At 31.4% G+C, this 17,497-nt stretch overlaps 2 protein-coding genes across 8 annotated transcripts in view; both read left to right on the top strand.

Moving 5' to 3' along the window:
• Window positions 1-4,588, top strand: part of LOC145283572 (equilibrative nucleoside transporter 1-like) — a 103,097-nt gene extending 98,509 nt beyond the window's left edge. For all 3 annotated transcript variants that reach the window (XM_080132486.1, XM_080132485.1, XM_080132487.1), the window contains one exon: window positions 1,981-4,588. In XM_080132486.1, the coding sequence (XP_079988612.1) occupies window positions 1,981-2,104 (124 nt within the window). In that variant the 3' untranslated portion in view covers window positions 2,105-4,588. The remainder of the gene's footprint in view (window positions 1-1,980) is intronic.
• An 11,276-nt stretch (window positions 4,589-15,864) lies between these two features.
• Window positions 15,865-17,497, top strand: part of LOC145283573 (equilibrative nucleoside transporter 1-like) — a 234,456-nt gene continuing 232,823 nt past the window's right edge. For 3 of the 5 annotated variants that reach the window (XM_080132491.1, XM_080132492.1, XM_080132490.1), the window contains exon 1: window positions 15,866-16,674. The gene's annotated coding sequence lies outside the window, so the exon portion shown is untranslated. Of the gene's footprint in view, window positions 16,675-17,497 lie in introns of all 5 variants that reach the window. The other 2 variants (XM_080132489.1, XM_080132488.1) reach the window with 2 other exon arrangements.

A 17,497-nucleotide genomic window follows, 5' to 3' on the forward strand; every position in this document is an offset into this window, starting at 1 on the left:
AGCTGGCCCTATCGAGGTGTGCCCGAATTTAGCAAGGGCTTCTGGAATCGGAGTTATCTCTACCGTCAGGGTTGGTGTTGGATCAGGAGTACCTCTTCGGAACTTATTTTTGTTCCAAATAAGGTACGGCACAGCCTTTGGTTTTGTCAGGTTGGCTTCATCTCTCTTTTTTATTTTTCCATCTTGGCAAATAATCCAGTTACGACCTTTTTTCTACCTTTGAGTAGTGAAAGTTCTGGGTTCTGTTCCGACCACTTCCGCTGTAAATCTGTTGCTGGACCTCTGCTTCGGTTTTCGGCAAACTCTTTTAAAATGTCCACTCAAGTCGCAATTGTGATAAGTCATCTTTACTGCTGGGCAGCCCCTCGTCCTTTTAAGCTATCAGGGTGTGAGCACTTCCCACACCATTTAAAGGGTTCAGTATCTCTCGGAGTTGATACAGTCTGGTTCTCCCGAGGCCGTTGCCTGCGGCCCGACCTCTGTAGGCTCGTTGTAGTAGGAATACACTACTGTGCAGATAAGGGATAGACTTGTCCTTAGTTTCTAGGCTGACAAACCTGTTGGACTTTTCTTCGAGTGTCGTAAGCGAAGCAGCCTCCAACAAAACCTTGCTTTATATACTAGGTTTGCCAGCCCTGCCATCATTTGTCCTGTTGCCATATCGTTGGAGTAGCTGACTTTCCGACCGCATCCTATCCCGTTCGGACAAGTCACTAAAAAGTCGCAGAATTTTGCGACTGATCGAAGACGTGCCACGAAGTCCGTAACCGATTCCCCTTCCTTCTGCATTGCTGAATGGAATTCTTGCCGGTACACTTATGTGTAGGCTTCTGTCGGCTATGAGCTTAATGTGTTGTAACAGCTGTTCTTCTCTAACAGAGTTCAGTATTTCTGTTCCTACCATGTTGAACAACAGCCGGTTTATTTCGATCAACCCACATATCTCTTTGTATCTCTTCAAGGAGTCAATGAATACCGCCCAGTCACCATCCATTGAGTTCGATTCTATTGTAGGTCTGTAAGGGCTCCTTGTAAGTGGCATGTTGGACTGTCCTCCGTCTCTTCGTAGGGCGATATTCTCTTGATGTAGCTCAAGGATCCGTTGCGCTAATGTCTGCTGTGTTTGTTCGCCGGTTTCCTATATCGGCCACGCCATATAAAGTCTCGGCAAGACGACGTATATTTGAAAGAACAAAGAACACTCGTTGCCGTGAATTTCTTGTTTAAGTACACCGTTCCCCCCTCTCATGCAAGCAGGCGAGTCTGCTTCTATGGAGGTGTGACACCAAGACCACTCAAGTCTTGTAACTGGCCTCTTGAGTTCGATTTCTAGGATTTCACCCTCCCATGGATTGTATTTTTTTGAGGAGAAGATTATTTAATGCTTATCAGCTGAGGCACCCTTACTGGTAAATGCAGAGAGGGCTGTCCAATCACCTTTTGTAGGTCTATGTGCCCCTTCCCGTTAGCGCTGACTTTTTTATTCCATTTTTCTCACCTGGGGAAACAGTTCCTGCTGTAGAAAAGATCTATATACCTTTTTGGATACAACATACAAGAAGTTTTCGGGTAACATAATTTAATTCTATATTGTTTATTCTTCAATTTAAAGACTAATGGGACTATATTAAAGGGATTTAATAAATGTACACAAGTAGAAGCACATAGAATTTTAACCCCAAGAAATTTTGTTTTGGTTTCATCCATGCCCAATGAAAACACTAGGAATATTTCCACTAGAAGGCTCTTAAAAACATTGATTTAGACAACATATGAAGAAAATTTGATTTATACCTGATCAAAAAAAAAACACGAAGGCACCTTGCATTTATCCCAGCGACACCTGTTGTATGGGCCCGCCGTACGGACATCATAGCTCACCATGTGGATTAGGTTCCTGCTTAATTTTTGTTGTTTTTTTTTCATATGAAATTGACAGTTTTCGTAATTCTTTTCTCTTTTCTTCTTTCTTTCCTGTAGCTTGTTAGATGAAGACGACGTGGGCGTCGGTGGAATGATAGTGAATATCTTCCTGTTTCTCGGTATACTGTCAGGAGGACTCATCGCTTTTGTCACCCATCCATTGGTGAAATATTCCTGGTGAAGATGTATCTGACATATCTTCTGCCTCGGAGATAGTGTGCGTTATGATGATGGTCGCAAACACCACCATAGTTAATATCATCTATTTGTCGCGAGTTATGCTGCCATTGAAAATAATTGTATACGGATAACCCAATATGACCCAAAATTTTTCTATTGCCGTCTCTTCCCAATTCGGTATCTATCTATTTATCTTTCTGTTTGTTCTTCTCATACTTTTTTCTACTTAACCAAACTCACTATTTCCATCTTTTTTTCTTAATTCTCCTTCTATCTACACATCAGTTATTATTCCTCCCCCCTCTCTCTCTCTCTGTTTCTCTCACCCTCCCTCTGAATAGACCGCTGTCTTTATTTTCCTTCCATTCTAGTACGTATATTTCTCTTCCTCTATTGCCTCTCCTATTTCACCTATTCCTCCTCTTGTCCTTCCGTTTAATTTCCATTCAATCTTTTTTTATCTTTGGCTCTTACATTCGATTCCTTTATCATCTCTCTATGTTTTTGTTTGCCTTTCCTATGTTTATTTGGCTGCCTGTTTGTGCATCTCTCTTTTTAGCTCTCTTATTTTTCCCGCTCTCTCCAGCCTTCTCTCCCTTTCGCCCTCTCCATATATATATATATATATATATATATATATATATATATATATATATATATATATATATATATATATATATATATGTGTGTGTGTGTGTGTGTGTGTGTGTGTGTGTTTGTGTTTGTGTGTGTATGTGTGTGTGCAGTAGGGTTTGAAAATATATATGAGAACTCATTAACACAGAACTTATTCTTTCGTATGCCTCTCTCACCGGGAATCGTTTTTTCCTCATCCTGTGACCTTAGAATCTCTCTTTATCGGCCCTTCTTTATTTTTTATTTATGTATTTATTTTTTACATAGGCATCACCGCATATCAAAGCCAATCGGCCACTCGAGGATAAGGGTTAAAGAGTGTATAGTAGAAATTGGACAATATAGTAATCGTTAGTAATGGAAACTGGTAAATTTGTTAACAAGTGGAACGGTTCATCAGGAACTTGTTTACTTTAGACTTGATGACAACCATATTGTAGTCAGCTGGAAAGCAGGAAAACGAAGCACAATTCCACAGGCGTTCAGTTCTAAGAAAGAAGCTTTGTTAATGGAATCTACGTTTAGGTTTAGGCACAGATTACTTATTTATAATGGTTCCTTTTATTCTTTCTTCTTTGCTCCCTCTCTATCGACGAATTGTTTTCTATTTATTTTTATCGTTATTCTCTCCGCCCACCACGTACCAAATGCTCTATTGTATTGTATTCTAAGCTATATTTTCTCCCATTTTTGGAGACGTCTCCCTAAGCCGTGTTTAGTATTCCTTTCCCTACTCCGAGTGTTTTCCTCACTACCTTTCTTCCTCATTTGTTATTCTCTTTTACCATTTTAACCCCGGACTCTCTCTTTCACATTACTACACAAAATGGAGAATATTTGCTGATTCATCCAGAATGTCGAATCATATTTTCTCAGATTTACTTCTACCTCATATCACTAAAAAGCACCTAATACATTAAAAAAAAAAATAAAAACCACAAGGCTCTCGAACAATAAATGGTATTTCTTTCAAGTGTGCAGATTTGCAACATTCGGTGTTCTACTGGTACAAACATCCGCAGCTCTAAAATTCCATTTTTTCTTATTTAAACTCTGTGAATACAGGTTTCGTGTGTTAATTTTATATAAGAAGCGGTCGACTTTATTGCGTCTACAATCAGAACCCCATCAGTGGATTTTATTTAAAAATTCCAAGATTTGGCTGCCATGTTTTATTGTGTATCGAGTAACACAAAATCAGGAGATTATTAAAAGTGTAATTGTTTGTGAAATGTGAAGAAAAAGAAAAAAAATAATAATAAAAACTGAAGAAAGAAAGAAAGAAAAGGACAATATAAGATTTTCTATAACTTTTCCCCCACATTAAAAAAGATGGTGCGCCCTATTATACCATCGTAGGAAAATAGTAAGTAAGGATAATGAAGAAATATTATCGAATTATTGACATTTTAATGGATTCATAATTTCATTACTTCTCCTTTTTTCCTTTTTCATGTTTCTTCTCTCTCTACTGTGCTGTTTCTTTTTTTTTTTGCACAATCCTCCTCATTTAATGTGTTCTATTTTGTAATATTTAATCTTTCTGATCCCCAGTTTATATCCTCTTCTATTCATTCTAGCTGTTATTAATTTTTATTTTCCCTGTTTGCATCTTTATGTCATCTCAATAAACCTTTGATGCACGTTTCTTTTTCCTGTGAAACCGTTTCCTTCTAATATTTTTCCAGCAACGAGACGAAAGGATTACGGTCAAATCTCCAAAAGTTCTTCCTGTAAATGTTTCAAAAATACACTAAGCATATGTATTCTTGTTTACACAGATTATTTTTATTAATAATATTTATTTATGGAGAAAAAATTCAAGTAAATAAAGTTCGTTTTTCAATGATTTCGTCTTCCGTTTTCTTTTCAAGTTTAACAGCTGATATATATATATATATATATATATATATGTAAGTAAAATTGTCTCTGTGGGTATGAGTGTGTAAATTTCCTTACTAAACTACTCTGTCAATGTCCAGCTTTAGACTCGAGATTTGACATATCGGGTATTGATATTAGAGATAATATTTGTAATTGGTTTTTGGCCACATTTGGCTGTATATTTGTCTGTCAAGAGTTTAAAATTCAATGATTTGACTTTGAAATCTCTACAAAACTCCTCTGCTAATTTTGGGTCTAAGCAGTTCATATTTTAGAAGTGAGAAATTTTGAAGAGAAAATTTGTCTGCCAAGAGGGCAGAGTTAAAAGAGTTGATTTTTACAGATTCTACTTAACTCCCCCGCAAATTTTGGATCTAAACACTAGAAATTTCAGATATAAGATACCTGGACATGAGTCTGACCATTTTAATATATGCATGCATATATATAATATAATATAATATATATATATATATATATATATATATATATATATATCTAGTAATGAACAGTACATATTAGACTGATAATAGCATGCCCTTAGAAGTCTGACCATTTTAATATATGCATGCATATATATACACACATATATATATATATAACTACTTCATTTATTCACATAAATTTAATATACGAAAGTATAGATTTATGCGTAAATTTTAAGTATTTACTTCAAAAGTGCTCAATACGTAGGTAGAGCTAGTTAGTAATTCATAAAATATATATGGCGATTAAGCTACACTGATTATTCTGCGTTTCATCCAACTATAGGATTCGTCAGGCTTATGCGCATAAGCCTGACGAATCCCATAGTTGGATGAAACGCAGAATATTCAGTGTAGCTTAATCGCCATATATATTTTATAAATTACTATATATATATATATATATATATATATATATATATATATATAGTAATGAACAGTACATATTAGACTGATAATAGCATACCCTTACAAGGAAAAGCCAAAAACACGAGAATTGTATGCAAAATAACATTGTTGAACAACAAGTGATATTTGTTTATTTAATAAAATATATCATTATCAATAATAAATTTGTTTATTTAATAAAATATATCATTATCAATAATGGTATCTAGTAAATGTAGGCAGATGTAAATAGGACAAATGTTTTTCTACTGTTGTCTCTGTAACTTTCTAAAAATAAGAAACTTCATTTTTATTTTGGATTCCAGAATTGCTAAAGGTAAACTATTGTTACAGAGAGTCGATGTAGTAAATTAAAACCTATAGTTCAGATAGTGATTAGAACAAATCATTAAGTCTTATGTGAAAGGGCCTTAATAAGATGGTTTTGTTTTTTTATTTGACCACACTGTAATTATTTAACTTTACGGTAACATTTTGTGCTTACTTAGCGATTATTTCTGTGTGTAAATTACACACACACACACACTCACACACACATACACACACAAATATATATATATATATATATATATATATATATATATTACAACATACATTATAGTGTCTGCTTATTTTATTCGAGTTTTATCGATGTGAATATGCCCAGACGAAAATACGAAAACGATCGACTGTTCAACATTCCATTTTTTTTGCTAACAATGTACAAAAATGTTTAAGACCAAGATAATATTTTTTCCATTTCTAGCTATTTTAAACTGGTAGGAAATGGACGATGAGTGTTTTAAAATTGATAGAGTTCTTATAATACACGCATTATAAGAAAATTTTCGCTTAAGAGATGTCTTTTGAATCAGTACAGAATTATTATGGTTCTCCTATAACTTTGGCATAATTATATGGCAGCTTACTCTAAACCCCGGAAATAGCCTTGAAAATACATTGATGTTAGACCTAAAGGCTATTAAGCTTCTCGAGCCTGTTCATATCATACAATAATTAATAAATAATAACCAGAACAACGTCTAGAATGTCTATCAAATACAGAATTAAACTATTGAAACAGTTGCTCGTATCTGCTTTGAGGAAAATATATAATGAATTGCATTATACGAATCAAGTCTGCACAGAATGAAAACAGTATACAAAAAAAGCTAACAAATGGATCAAAATGTCAATTTCCGTTAACAATGTGCATAGAATAGATAAGCTAACACAGCGTTTTTTTTTCTCTTAATGCTTCTGCAGAAGAAATTGATGAAGTTTTAAGAGAAATTGACATTGATGCTACAAATAATTCTGCTTTATTTTACAACTATAAATTAACACTAGATGTAGGGTTGAAATTGGAGGGTTTAGCAAAAGCTTTACGTTAGGAAAAAGAAAAGGAACAGAGGAAGACAACGAACAAAATTACTGACACTGGAGTCACAATTATAGATCTCACCATATAAACAGAAAGCAGCGAGCACTAAAGAGCCATAATCGTCGGTGTCTTTAATAACAGACCTGATACTTGAAGAAGAAAGCAAACATGATTACACATCATCGAGTACTCTTTGCAGCAAAATCAAATTCCCTTTAAACCCCTATTACGTACAAGATTATATAGAACCAGAACGTCGAACAAGCTTCACTGATCCATAACTTAAATTGTGTGGACATGAATATAATTATTAACTGTAAGAATTACACTGTTGACCACACTCTGTTTTAATATCTATAAAATAAATTAACTGAGCTGTGAACAGAAATTTCTTTAGGAATATATGATTAACCGTGACAAGAAATTCACGTATAAATTAGAGAAGATAGTATACTTTGATCGTCACGCTAATAAGCTTATAAACTGGATGTTTGCTTAATATGATTACGTGTTAAACTTAGCAGCTTCATTGAATACATCATTGATATGCATGTAGTTAGATTGCTTTAGATAAAAAGGTATATGATCAATAACCGTCAAATGTATTTTCTACAAAGAATTCACAACTTATCAAGGCTCCAACGCCACTCGAGAATAAAAGTTACTCACCGGGACAACGGTTAAACAATTGTACGTGGTTGAATTGGGTACAATTTGATAATTAAAGATGGCGGTTTAACAAAATCCTGTTACCACTGATCTTTAAGATAACCATATTGCAGGCAACTGTAGAGCAGACCAACAGAAAGAAGTTCCGTAGGCAGGTAATTTAAGGAAAGATGCTTTGCTAATAGAATTTACGTTTAAATTTAAGCACAGATAATGATAATGATGATAGTGGTTGCAACTAATATAATCAAAAGTATCAATAACTGGTTATTTAAATATAATACAATCCATGAAAAACTGCATCGCAATTGGTTGTCTTTACTATCGTAAAAACAGACGAACTGACAGTGAAAGAGGAGACACTATAATGTGTGAATATTTCTTCTTTAATATTCTTAAACAACAAAATAATTGCGTGAGACGAATAAATAGAGTAACATCTTCCGAGATCGTCGCATTCAAACTAAAGTAATTTGCCCATTGTAAACCACAGGAAAGATTTGTAAAGCGTATTTTTCTGCCCAATTATCGAATAAAATAAAAAAAGTTCATGGCAGATGAAAATGAATTAAAAAATATAAAAATATTGCTTTTATAAACCATGCACAGATTTTAAAAAGATACTATGTTTTGCTATACAAATATTTTTACGAAACAATATTTTAAGTGACAATAATTCTTTTAACATAAATTTAATTTGAAGGGAATCATTTTTATATAAGAACTAGCGAGGTTACAAACAAACAAACAATGAGAATATTGAAGTTGATTTGGAATATAATTGTTATTCTTTGAGGCGATGAATTTTTAATGTCTATGTATCATTTGCTATTTTGAGCAAAAGAATATTTTGTCTACACCAAGACAGCTATTATATATGTATGAAATAATTATACCTTTGTACCTTTCCTAGGACAGGTAATTTACAGAATGTATATGAAATAATTTTACTTTTTGGGGACGAGTAATTTGCAACACATACTTAAAATATGTTTACCTATATAAGTAATATATATAGGTAATATGAACAATTTAACATACTCTCGATAGGTATTGTACAACATATATGAAATAATTTTACTTTTCAGCAAATCTACCATAATTTTAGGAAAATTGAAATTATTTTTAGAAGAAGAACCATCAAGATTTCCAAATTAATACATAAATACATTGTGTTGGTGTATGAGTTCACAACCCTAGCTTCACCATAAATTTCAACATTACTGCGTTTTTTTTTCTTCCTCACTATATACATTATTATTGTAAGAAAAATATGTCATTTTTGGAAGATGTCTCAGCAGGATTAAAAAAACTAATGCATAAATACATTGACGCAGTTAAGTGATTAAGCACTCTTTGCTTCATTATCAAATACATCATTATTTTGTTTCATTTTCCCCATTACTGACAATATTATTTTTAAAAATAGACGTCATTTTCGAAAGATCACTCAGCAGGCCTTACAAACAAATAAAAGAATATGTTCAGAAGCTTTGTGATTAAGCAACCCTTGCTTCACTACAAAATTCCATATTACTGTTTTCTCCCGATCCCTACTACTAACGCCATCATTTTAAGTGAAATACTATCATTTCTTGACGATAACTCAGCAGGTTTTCCAAATAATTACATAAATGCATTGATGCGAAATATCATTAGCCAACTCTTACTTTACCACAATGTTCAACATTAATATAGTTCTCCGCTTTACTACCACAACCACCAACAACACATTAGCAAGAGAAACGATGTCATTTCCGGAATATGATTTTATAGTTTTTCCATGACATTGTGGGAGATTGCATAGTGATCCCAAATGGACATTACTCTCTCCAATCCAACACCAAAAGTTAAGGTTTGTTAATTCATCGAGAACTCCCGAGCACGTTTAAAAGCAACATAATCATGCGTCTTTCTACTCACCACGACAACTTTGACATCATTCCCATAAGTTAACATTGAAAATTCAGAAAAAATATTGATAACTACCTACAGAAACTGATAAATTGTCTGGGCTTATGATTTCATCAAAAATACACCAATCAATTAACTCACATTTAATAATTGTTCATAATTCTTGGATATGTTACTAATTTCGACCATCATGTTTCATAATTTAAACCCAAAGTATCGCCCCCCCCATTACGAAACATAATAACTTTATGTATTGTCTGGGCCGATTAATTCATTACAAACACACCAATCAATCAACTCACATTTCATCATTTTTAATAATTCATGAATATGTTACCAAGTTCGACAATCATTTTTTATAATTTTCACCCGAATTATTCCCCCTCTTTATGAAAATAATAACTTTGATATATTGGCTGGGTTTATTGTTTCATTACAAACACACAAATAAATTAACTAACATTTCATCATTTTTAACAATTCTTGGATATATTACCCATTTCGACAATCTTTTTTCATAATTGTTACCCACATTATCACTTACGAAAATTATAACCTTGATATGTTGTCTAGTTTGATTATTTCATTAAAAAAACAATAAATTAACTCACATTTCATAATTTTTCATCATTCATGGATATGTTACAAATTTCGACAATCATTTTTCATAATTTTATCCAACATGATCGCCCACCTCCTTTACAAAAATAATAGCTTTGATATGTTGTCTGGGCCGATTATTTCATTAGCAACGCACCAATCAATTAACAAACATTTAATCATTTTTCATAATTCTTTAATATTTTACTAATTTCCACAATCATTTTTCATAATTTTAACCACTAGTATCGCCCGCTGCCTTTAGGAAATAAATAACTTTGATATATTTTCTTCTTTGATTATTTCATTAAAAAACACCAATAAATTTACTCACATTTCATAATTTTTCGTAATTCTTGGATATGTTACTAATTCAGCAATCATTTTTCATAATTTTAACCAAAATTATCGCTCTCCTCCTTTACGAATGAATAACTTTGATATATTGTCTGGGCCAATTATTTCATTACAAACACACCAATAAATTAATACACATTTCTTAATTTTTCATAATTGTTTGATATGACACTAATTTCGACAATCATTTTTCATAATTTTAACCCCAAATATCGCCTTCTTCTGACGAAAATAATAATTTTGATATATTGTCTGGATTGTTTGTTTCATACAAATGCACCAATCGATGTATTCACATTTCACATAATTTTTCATAATTCTTGGATATGTTACGAATTTTGAGCATAATTTTTCATATTTGTAACACACGTAATCGCCCCCTCCTTACGAAAATAATTACTTTGATAGATTGTCTGGACCGATTATTTCATTACAAACCAACCAATCAATTAACTTGCATTTCATCATTTTTCACAATTTTTATATATGCTACTAAATTCGACAATAAGTTTTATAATTTTAGATCACATTATCACACCCCTTAAAAATAATAACTTAAATACATTGTCTGGGCTGATTATTTCATTAAATCACAACAATTAACTTACATTTCATAGGTTTTTCATAATTACTGGATATGTTACTAATTACTAATTTACTAATTTCCAGAATTATTTGTCATAATTTTAACCCACAATATAACCGTCCCCCTTTACGAAAATAATAACTTTGATATATTGTCTGTGTTGATTATTTCATTAAAGAAAACACAAATCAATTAACTCACATTTTATCATTTTTCATAATTCTTGATATGTTACTAATTTAGACAATAATTTTTCATAATTTTTTACCCATATTATCATCCCACTTAACAAAAAATTACTATGTAATAATGTTTGTTAAAAATATATATATGAAATAAAGTAATGCTTAAATCGTAAGCTGTTTCAGCCATTTTCGGCACTGGCTTCTTATCCCCCACCTCACTGTTAAAAATATACATTAAATAAATTCATGTCTAAAACATAAAATGTTGCATATCCCCCACCCTACTGTTAAAAATATGAATGAAATATAGTAATGTTTAACTCTTACACGGTTTCGGCCATTTCCTGGACTGCTTTTATATCCCCCACCCTGCTGTTAAAAACATACATGAAATAATGTATGTCTAAATCGTAGACTATTTCAGCTTTTACATATTAGATAAAGTAATTTTGAGATCATAATCTTATTAAGCCATTTCCGGGACTTACTTCATATTCCCCTCCTCACCTCTTAAAATATATCCTGTGTCGGTTAGTTTTTATTTTTTTATTTTAGAAGGACATAATGCCGGGTAGAAAACTATATTACGCTTACTTGGCCTTTTCGCTACGATCAAAGTGTAGTATCTTTTCTGACGTATCGTTTCAGCGAAATCATCTACTGATCCCCCCTCTTCGTAAATAGAAAAAGTGGTGGTAATGTTTGGGAGAATGAACAGGCATTTATTCACCACACCTCAACCTCACCTAAAAAAGAAGGTTTGGTAATCTCTGGCGGCCCTCAGAGTACTTTTTAAAGCGAGATAATCGTGCTTGTCCCCACCTCCATCATCAACACATGACGTCACTTCCGGTAAATGACTCAGGTTTTTCGCAATACATAATTTTATTATAAATTGTTTGTATTTTTAAAATTTTGGTACTACACTGTAGAATAGGGGCGGCCGATTTTTGGAAACACGGTTACTTCTACACAGGGAAAGATATAAACTAACCTAAAATGTAAATCTGCAAAATATTTTTCTCCAAAGCTTTACCGTTTTATGAGCAAATTAATTTAAACATTGAAATAATCGTATGTTTTGAATTTGCACCGGTGTTAAGTGATAGAAGTAATAGTTCAAATTATAACAGGCGTTGAAAAAAATTGAAGTAAATATGTTAAATAATATATATATATATATATATATATATATATATATATATATATATATATATATATATATTTACTTTCCAGACCTTTCTTGTAAGTTAGCTAATAATATATTAAAAAAGGCTGAGACTGAACAATATTTAATTTGATTTAATTTACAACACAAATCCGGTTTTCTTTTTAAGCAATAAAATTTTCAATCTTCGCCGGAAAATCAAAATATTCGCTAATTCACACACGTGTTCATTAGTTTGCATTTTATGTTAATACATATAACTATCAAGAAACAGAAATATTTTTATAATTCTCATAAAACATATTATTATTATTATTATTATTATTATTATTATTATTATTATTATCATCATCATCATCATCATCATCATTATAATCATTATTATTATTATTATTATTATTATTATTATTATCATTATTATTTGCTTATTTTTAAAAATATTTTATAATTGTAAAGATAGTTTCTTTTTATGTGTAAGTTTTTTTCTCTTTTCCGGGCTTTTGCCGTTAACATCTCGTCGTTAGCAGTTTTATTTGTAATTCGGTAAGTGGATATTGTAGAAGGCGGTACAATGCAGAAGTAACGGACAGACACAGGCTGAAGCAGGCGAGAAATTTATTAATATAACTTATAAATACATTACACCCCAAGATTAATCGCCGACATGAATTAGGCTCATCATTCTTAAATTAATGCACATCATCCCACCATTGTATAATACAATCAAAATAAATAAACAAACAAAATAAAATAAATAAAAAAATAAATCCAAAATTAAATTAAAATAAACCAAAATAAATAAACAAACAAAATAATAAATAAGCAACCCCTATTCAAGATTAATAATAATAACAATATTCAACAATTAAATAGCAAGCCTAAGATATATGAATTAGATGGTGTGAGCACGTGGGCTACACGGCTACATGTATATGACTCATGCAAATTTATAAGTGTATATGCCCCAATATAACCCAATTGATTTCTCCGAATAAACCTAACAATATTAATCGCAAATAACAATAAGACATAATACACCAAAAAACAGAAATCCAAGGAAACTCAAATAAATAAATACATCATAAAAAATGTTTTTAATAAAACACTGGGAATAACTTTAACCACTTCGTCATAACACATTGCATATATAAATAAATAATTATAGTTACTTGGTAATTGAATTAAAGATACAAGAATCCATAAATGAGTATATATACACTACATAACGAATTAAATAAAATACCCCCAGAATGAGAACAATATCACTAAAATAAAATAAATAAGCAAACAAATAAACACACAAAAAGTAATTCAACGTTATACATCTAAGAAATATCGGTAACGATTATCCCCCCTAGAACAACCCATCGAGTAGTCTCCCTTGACCAACCGACTTATTCTCAGTCTACGTCCACCACCACCAAACAGAATGCAGAAACACAAACAACAAATAAATTAGTTAATTAAATATCCTCAATATAAACATACACTACTATAAAACAAAATAAATAAATAAAATAAATAAATAAAAATAAAAATAAGTAAAAGAAAAACAAACAAACTCAATCACATTAAATTAAAAAGCCACCAACAATGTCCGAACAATTATTTAGCCCGATACTGTTACTATTTACTGTTTACAACACGTTTGAACCAAAGATAAACTATTATAAAAAATAAATAAATAAAATTAAATATAATATAAAACAAATAATTTAGAAATATAAAATAAGAATTGAGAAAAAACCCTAACCATATACTACCCACAAGTCCCAAGCAATGATTATCTGCGGTATAGTTACTGCTTACAACAACACGTTTGTCAAAGCCAAGTAAATATCTGACGAAGAGATATTTCTCGAAATATTATATTACACGGACATACCACCAGACCGACTTTCCCAGGTAACCACTGTGCAAATATAAATATACTGCGTATATGAAATATGAATATGTACACATGTACTTATAAGTTATATTAATAAATTTCTCACCTGCTTCAGCCTGTGTCTGTCCGTTACTTCTGCATTGTCCCGCCTTCTACAATTCCATATAACTACATACTATACAATGCTTCAAGCAAACTACACCCACCTCTTTTCATATATTGTTTTCTAAAATGGTATGGAAACAAACCAAAATTCTACTCGCAGTGGAGATACTAACAAATTTGCTGGTCCACCTTCTATGTTAGATTAAATAGAACCTCCCCCATATCGACAAGTTATACAGCACAGTTATTTGATAGAAAATATAGCCCAACCTTAAGTAAATTTGCGCTTTACAAATTAATAACCGCTGATATATTTGATATTTGTAAAGTAGTTAATCTACGTTATCCGCTGTTAACTGAATTGTATATCGTGAATAAATTGCAAAATATCTGCTTTAAATGAAACAGATAAATAGAAAATATTTCTCATCATGTGCAAAGCACATTATTATAAAGAAACTTGACACATTGTATGACATTTCGTCTTGGCCCTGTCAACTGCCAATTTTATCTTGTGGGGACAAAACTGTGAAATGTAAAAAGGAAAATCGTCAGACCAAACACACAATCTGTAATTGCCCCCTTAAATAAAAGGTAAGTTTATTATTCTATTTTTCATTCTTTAAGACAATAGCATACACATTTTAAAGTAAATGAATTTCTATACTTGTATTTTAAGTAAATAAATTAAAAATCTCATACTTTTTCTGTTTATGAGAAATTGGATGAAAGTTCTGTGAGTCTCATCTCTCATACAATACGTGTCAAATTTTTCATGTTCCATTAGAAGACAAAGAATATGTAAAAATACAGAGAAACAAAATAGGACCTAAGTGCATTTTCAACTTGGTCCTGTGGATAAAACTTCCATTAAAAAATATAAAAGGAGTGCAGTGTTAGGAGAGAGAGGGAGCCAAGTTGATTCATCTTCCCTTGCCTCAACATCTTATGGCCAGAATTTTCACCTTCCTAATCAAAGAATAGTGATGAACAAGATGAAAATTTTGAGCTAGACAGACATTGTAAAAGTAATTACACCCAATTAAAAATTCCACTATTGAACTAATCCAGGGTGATGATTCGTACTTTAGAAAACCACACGGCTACCTTAATTAATAACGCCCCACAAAATAATTCACAGTTCACTTACAACCTTAACTTACAATCAACGGACGTTAAAGAGTGTTTTGAACGAATCTTTCCAAATTCACTCTAACAAAACTGATTTAAAATGCAACTACATGAAATTGTGAATCACTCGAAATAAAATAGTATTTCCTCCTATTTTTCCAAACAAATTCGTACTAATTGTATAACTTTATATACCTTTATAAACGTTTAAATGGTGTATTTTTTGCTATAATTATTTTTAATTGAAAAACTTCACGTTATTATTGCATCACATGTATACATCTTTAGATTAAGTTGTTAATTATTAGACGAAAGTCTGTTTTTAATTACTCTTATTGAATACATAGGTGATTTTTGTATAGTCATAAAAGATAATATTATCTATCTGTCGTCTATAAACCTAGAAACGTTTTGTTGTAACTTCAATTTATCGTTTGCCTTTTTTGGATCCACTGTAAATATTAAGACGTTGTATAGAATCCGTGTAGATAAGGCTGTTTAGTAGCACGCACTAGAACAACAGGAATGTGCTCCTACGAAGAAAATATTTGTAATTCAATTATACTACAAGTAAAAAAGTGAAATTATAAAAAAAAAAAACATCTTAAGTGATTTGGCAGATGATCACGTTAAAAACAACGTTATAAAATTGACGTCGACAAGAAATTAAAAGATTTACAGAGAGGCTCTTTACAGCGAATAGGTTGCTACCGTTTGATTACAGAAATGGCCAGGATCATCTTGTCGTGATTGTCACGCAACCTCAAAAATTAAAAAAAAATCGATCTAAAAATCGAAAAACTAATGCCAGCCGACAGTGCTTCTTACGAACAACATATTCTAATAACATTTTGTTTACTGAACATTTTATAACACATTTTACTGACTTGATTTGTTCTCATCATAAAATCCCGACAAATGTATCCTAGAAAAAGCGAATATACTGTTAAATTGAACATTTCTACACTGTCATGCTTTTCGACTCATACAAAAACAACTTCTCAGAATAAGCTCACTAGGTAGATCGACGTGATAGATAACGTGTACACATGCAAATATATATATATATATATATACAGATATAAACACACCTATATACATATCTATATGTATACATAAGGAATAAATAAGTAAGCAAACATAATAGGCTGGTAAGATTCACATCAATAAAAAAGAAAATTCTGCTTATAAGGTAAGTTTCTAATTTTCTTGTTCACTCTTTCATTTTCCTTTCTCTGTTTTAACCAACAAAATTTAATTTTCCTGTTTTATCTTTCACTTAAGTTGTCTATCGTCTTGCATATATTTCTTGATATGAATCACTTATTATCGTTTTGATTAACTTGTATCTACTTTTGTGCCTATCATTCTTATAATTAAATTATATAATTAAAATCAAAAAACGGTCAGTAGAAAAGAAGTTACAGCATGTTTTCGATTGTCTCTTTATGTTCGTTATATTCGTACATAAATCGTTGTTATTAATGTACATACGTAAAACTTGAGATTATTTGATTGGGAGCATCATTAGAACAAATAGAACACTTTTTATGCAAATGGTTGGTTTTTGTTCTGGATTGAATTGCGGCTGTGGAAGCATTAAAAATAGTAATTATATAACAACATATTTTACTGATATAATTTACGAGATAATTATGGATGCTTTATAAAAGAATTTCAGACAACATTTTTGTAGTGTCTTTTGATATTTTATTAGAGTTTTGTGTATTTACATGCATAAATATGCATCTTAAAATGTTATCATTAGTTTTCTTTGAAAGCAGTAATAGCTAAGTGACATAGCGCCTAAACTATTTGTAGAAATCTGACATACATATGCATTGTGTCCGTAATGTTTAGACACTTAGATAAAGTACAGAAAACGTGATTCATTGTGCTGTATTTATTTTGTGTTTCCCTACTGCAACAAGACCGTCATGGAAGCCAAACCAGCCCCCTTGGTGAAAACTCTACTATTTTTATAAGCAAACATGCGAGTTGCCAAGGTAGTATAA

The sequence above is a fragment of the Euprymna scolopes genome, chromosome 8 (assembly GCF_053919585.1).
Source record: "Euprymna scolopes isolate OS-2025 chromosome 8, ASM5391958v1, whole genome shotgun sequence".
Lineage (NCBI taxonomy): Eukaryota > Metazoa > Mollusca > Cephalopoda > Sepiida > Sepiolidae > Euprymna > Euprymna scolopes.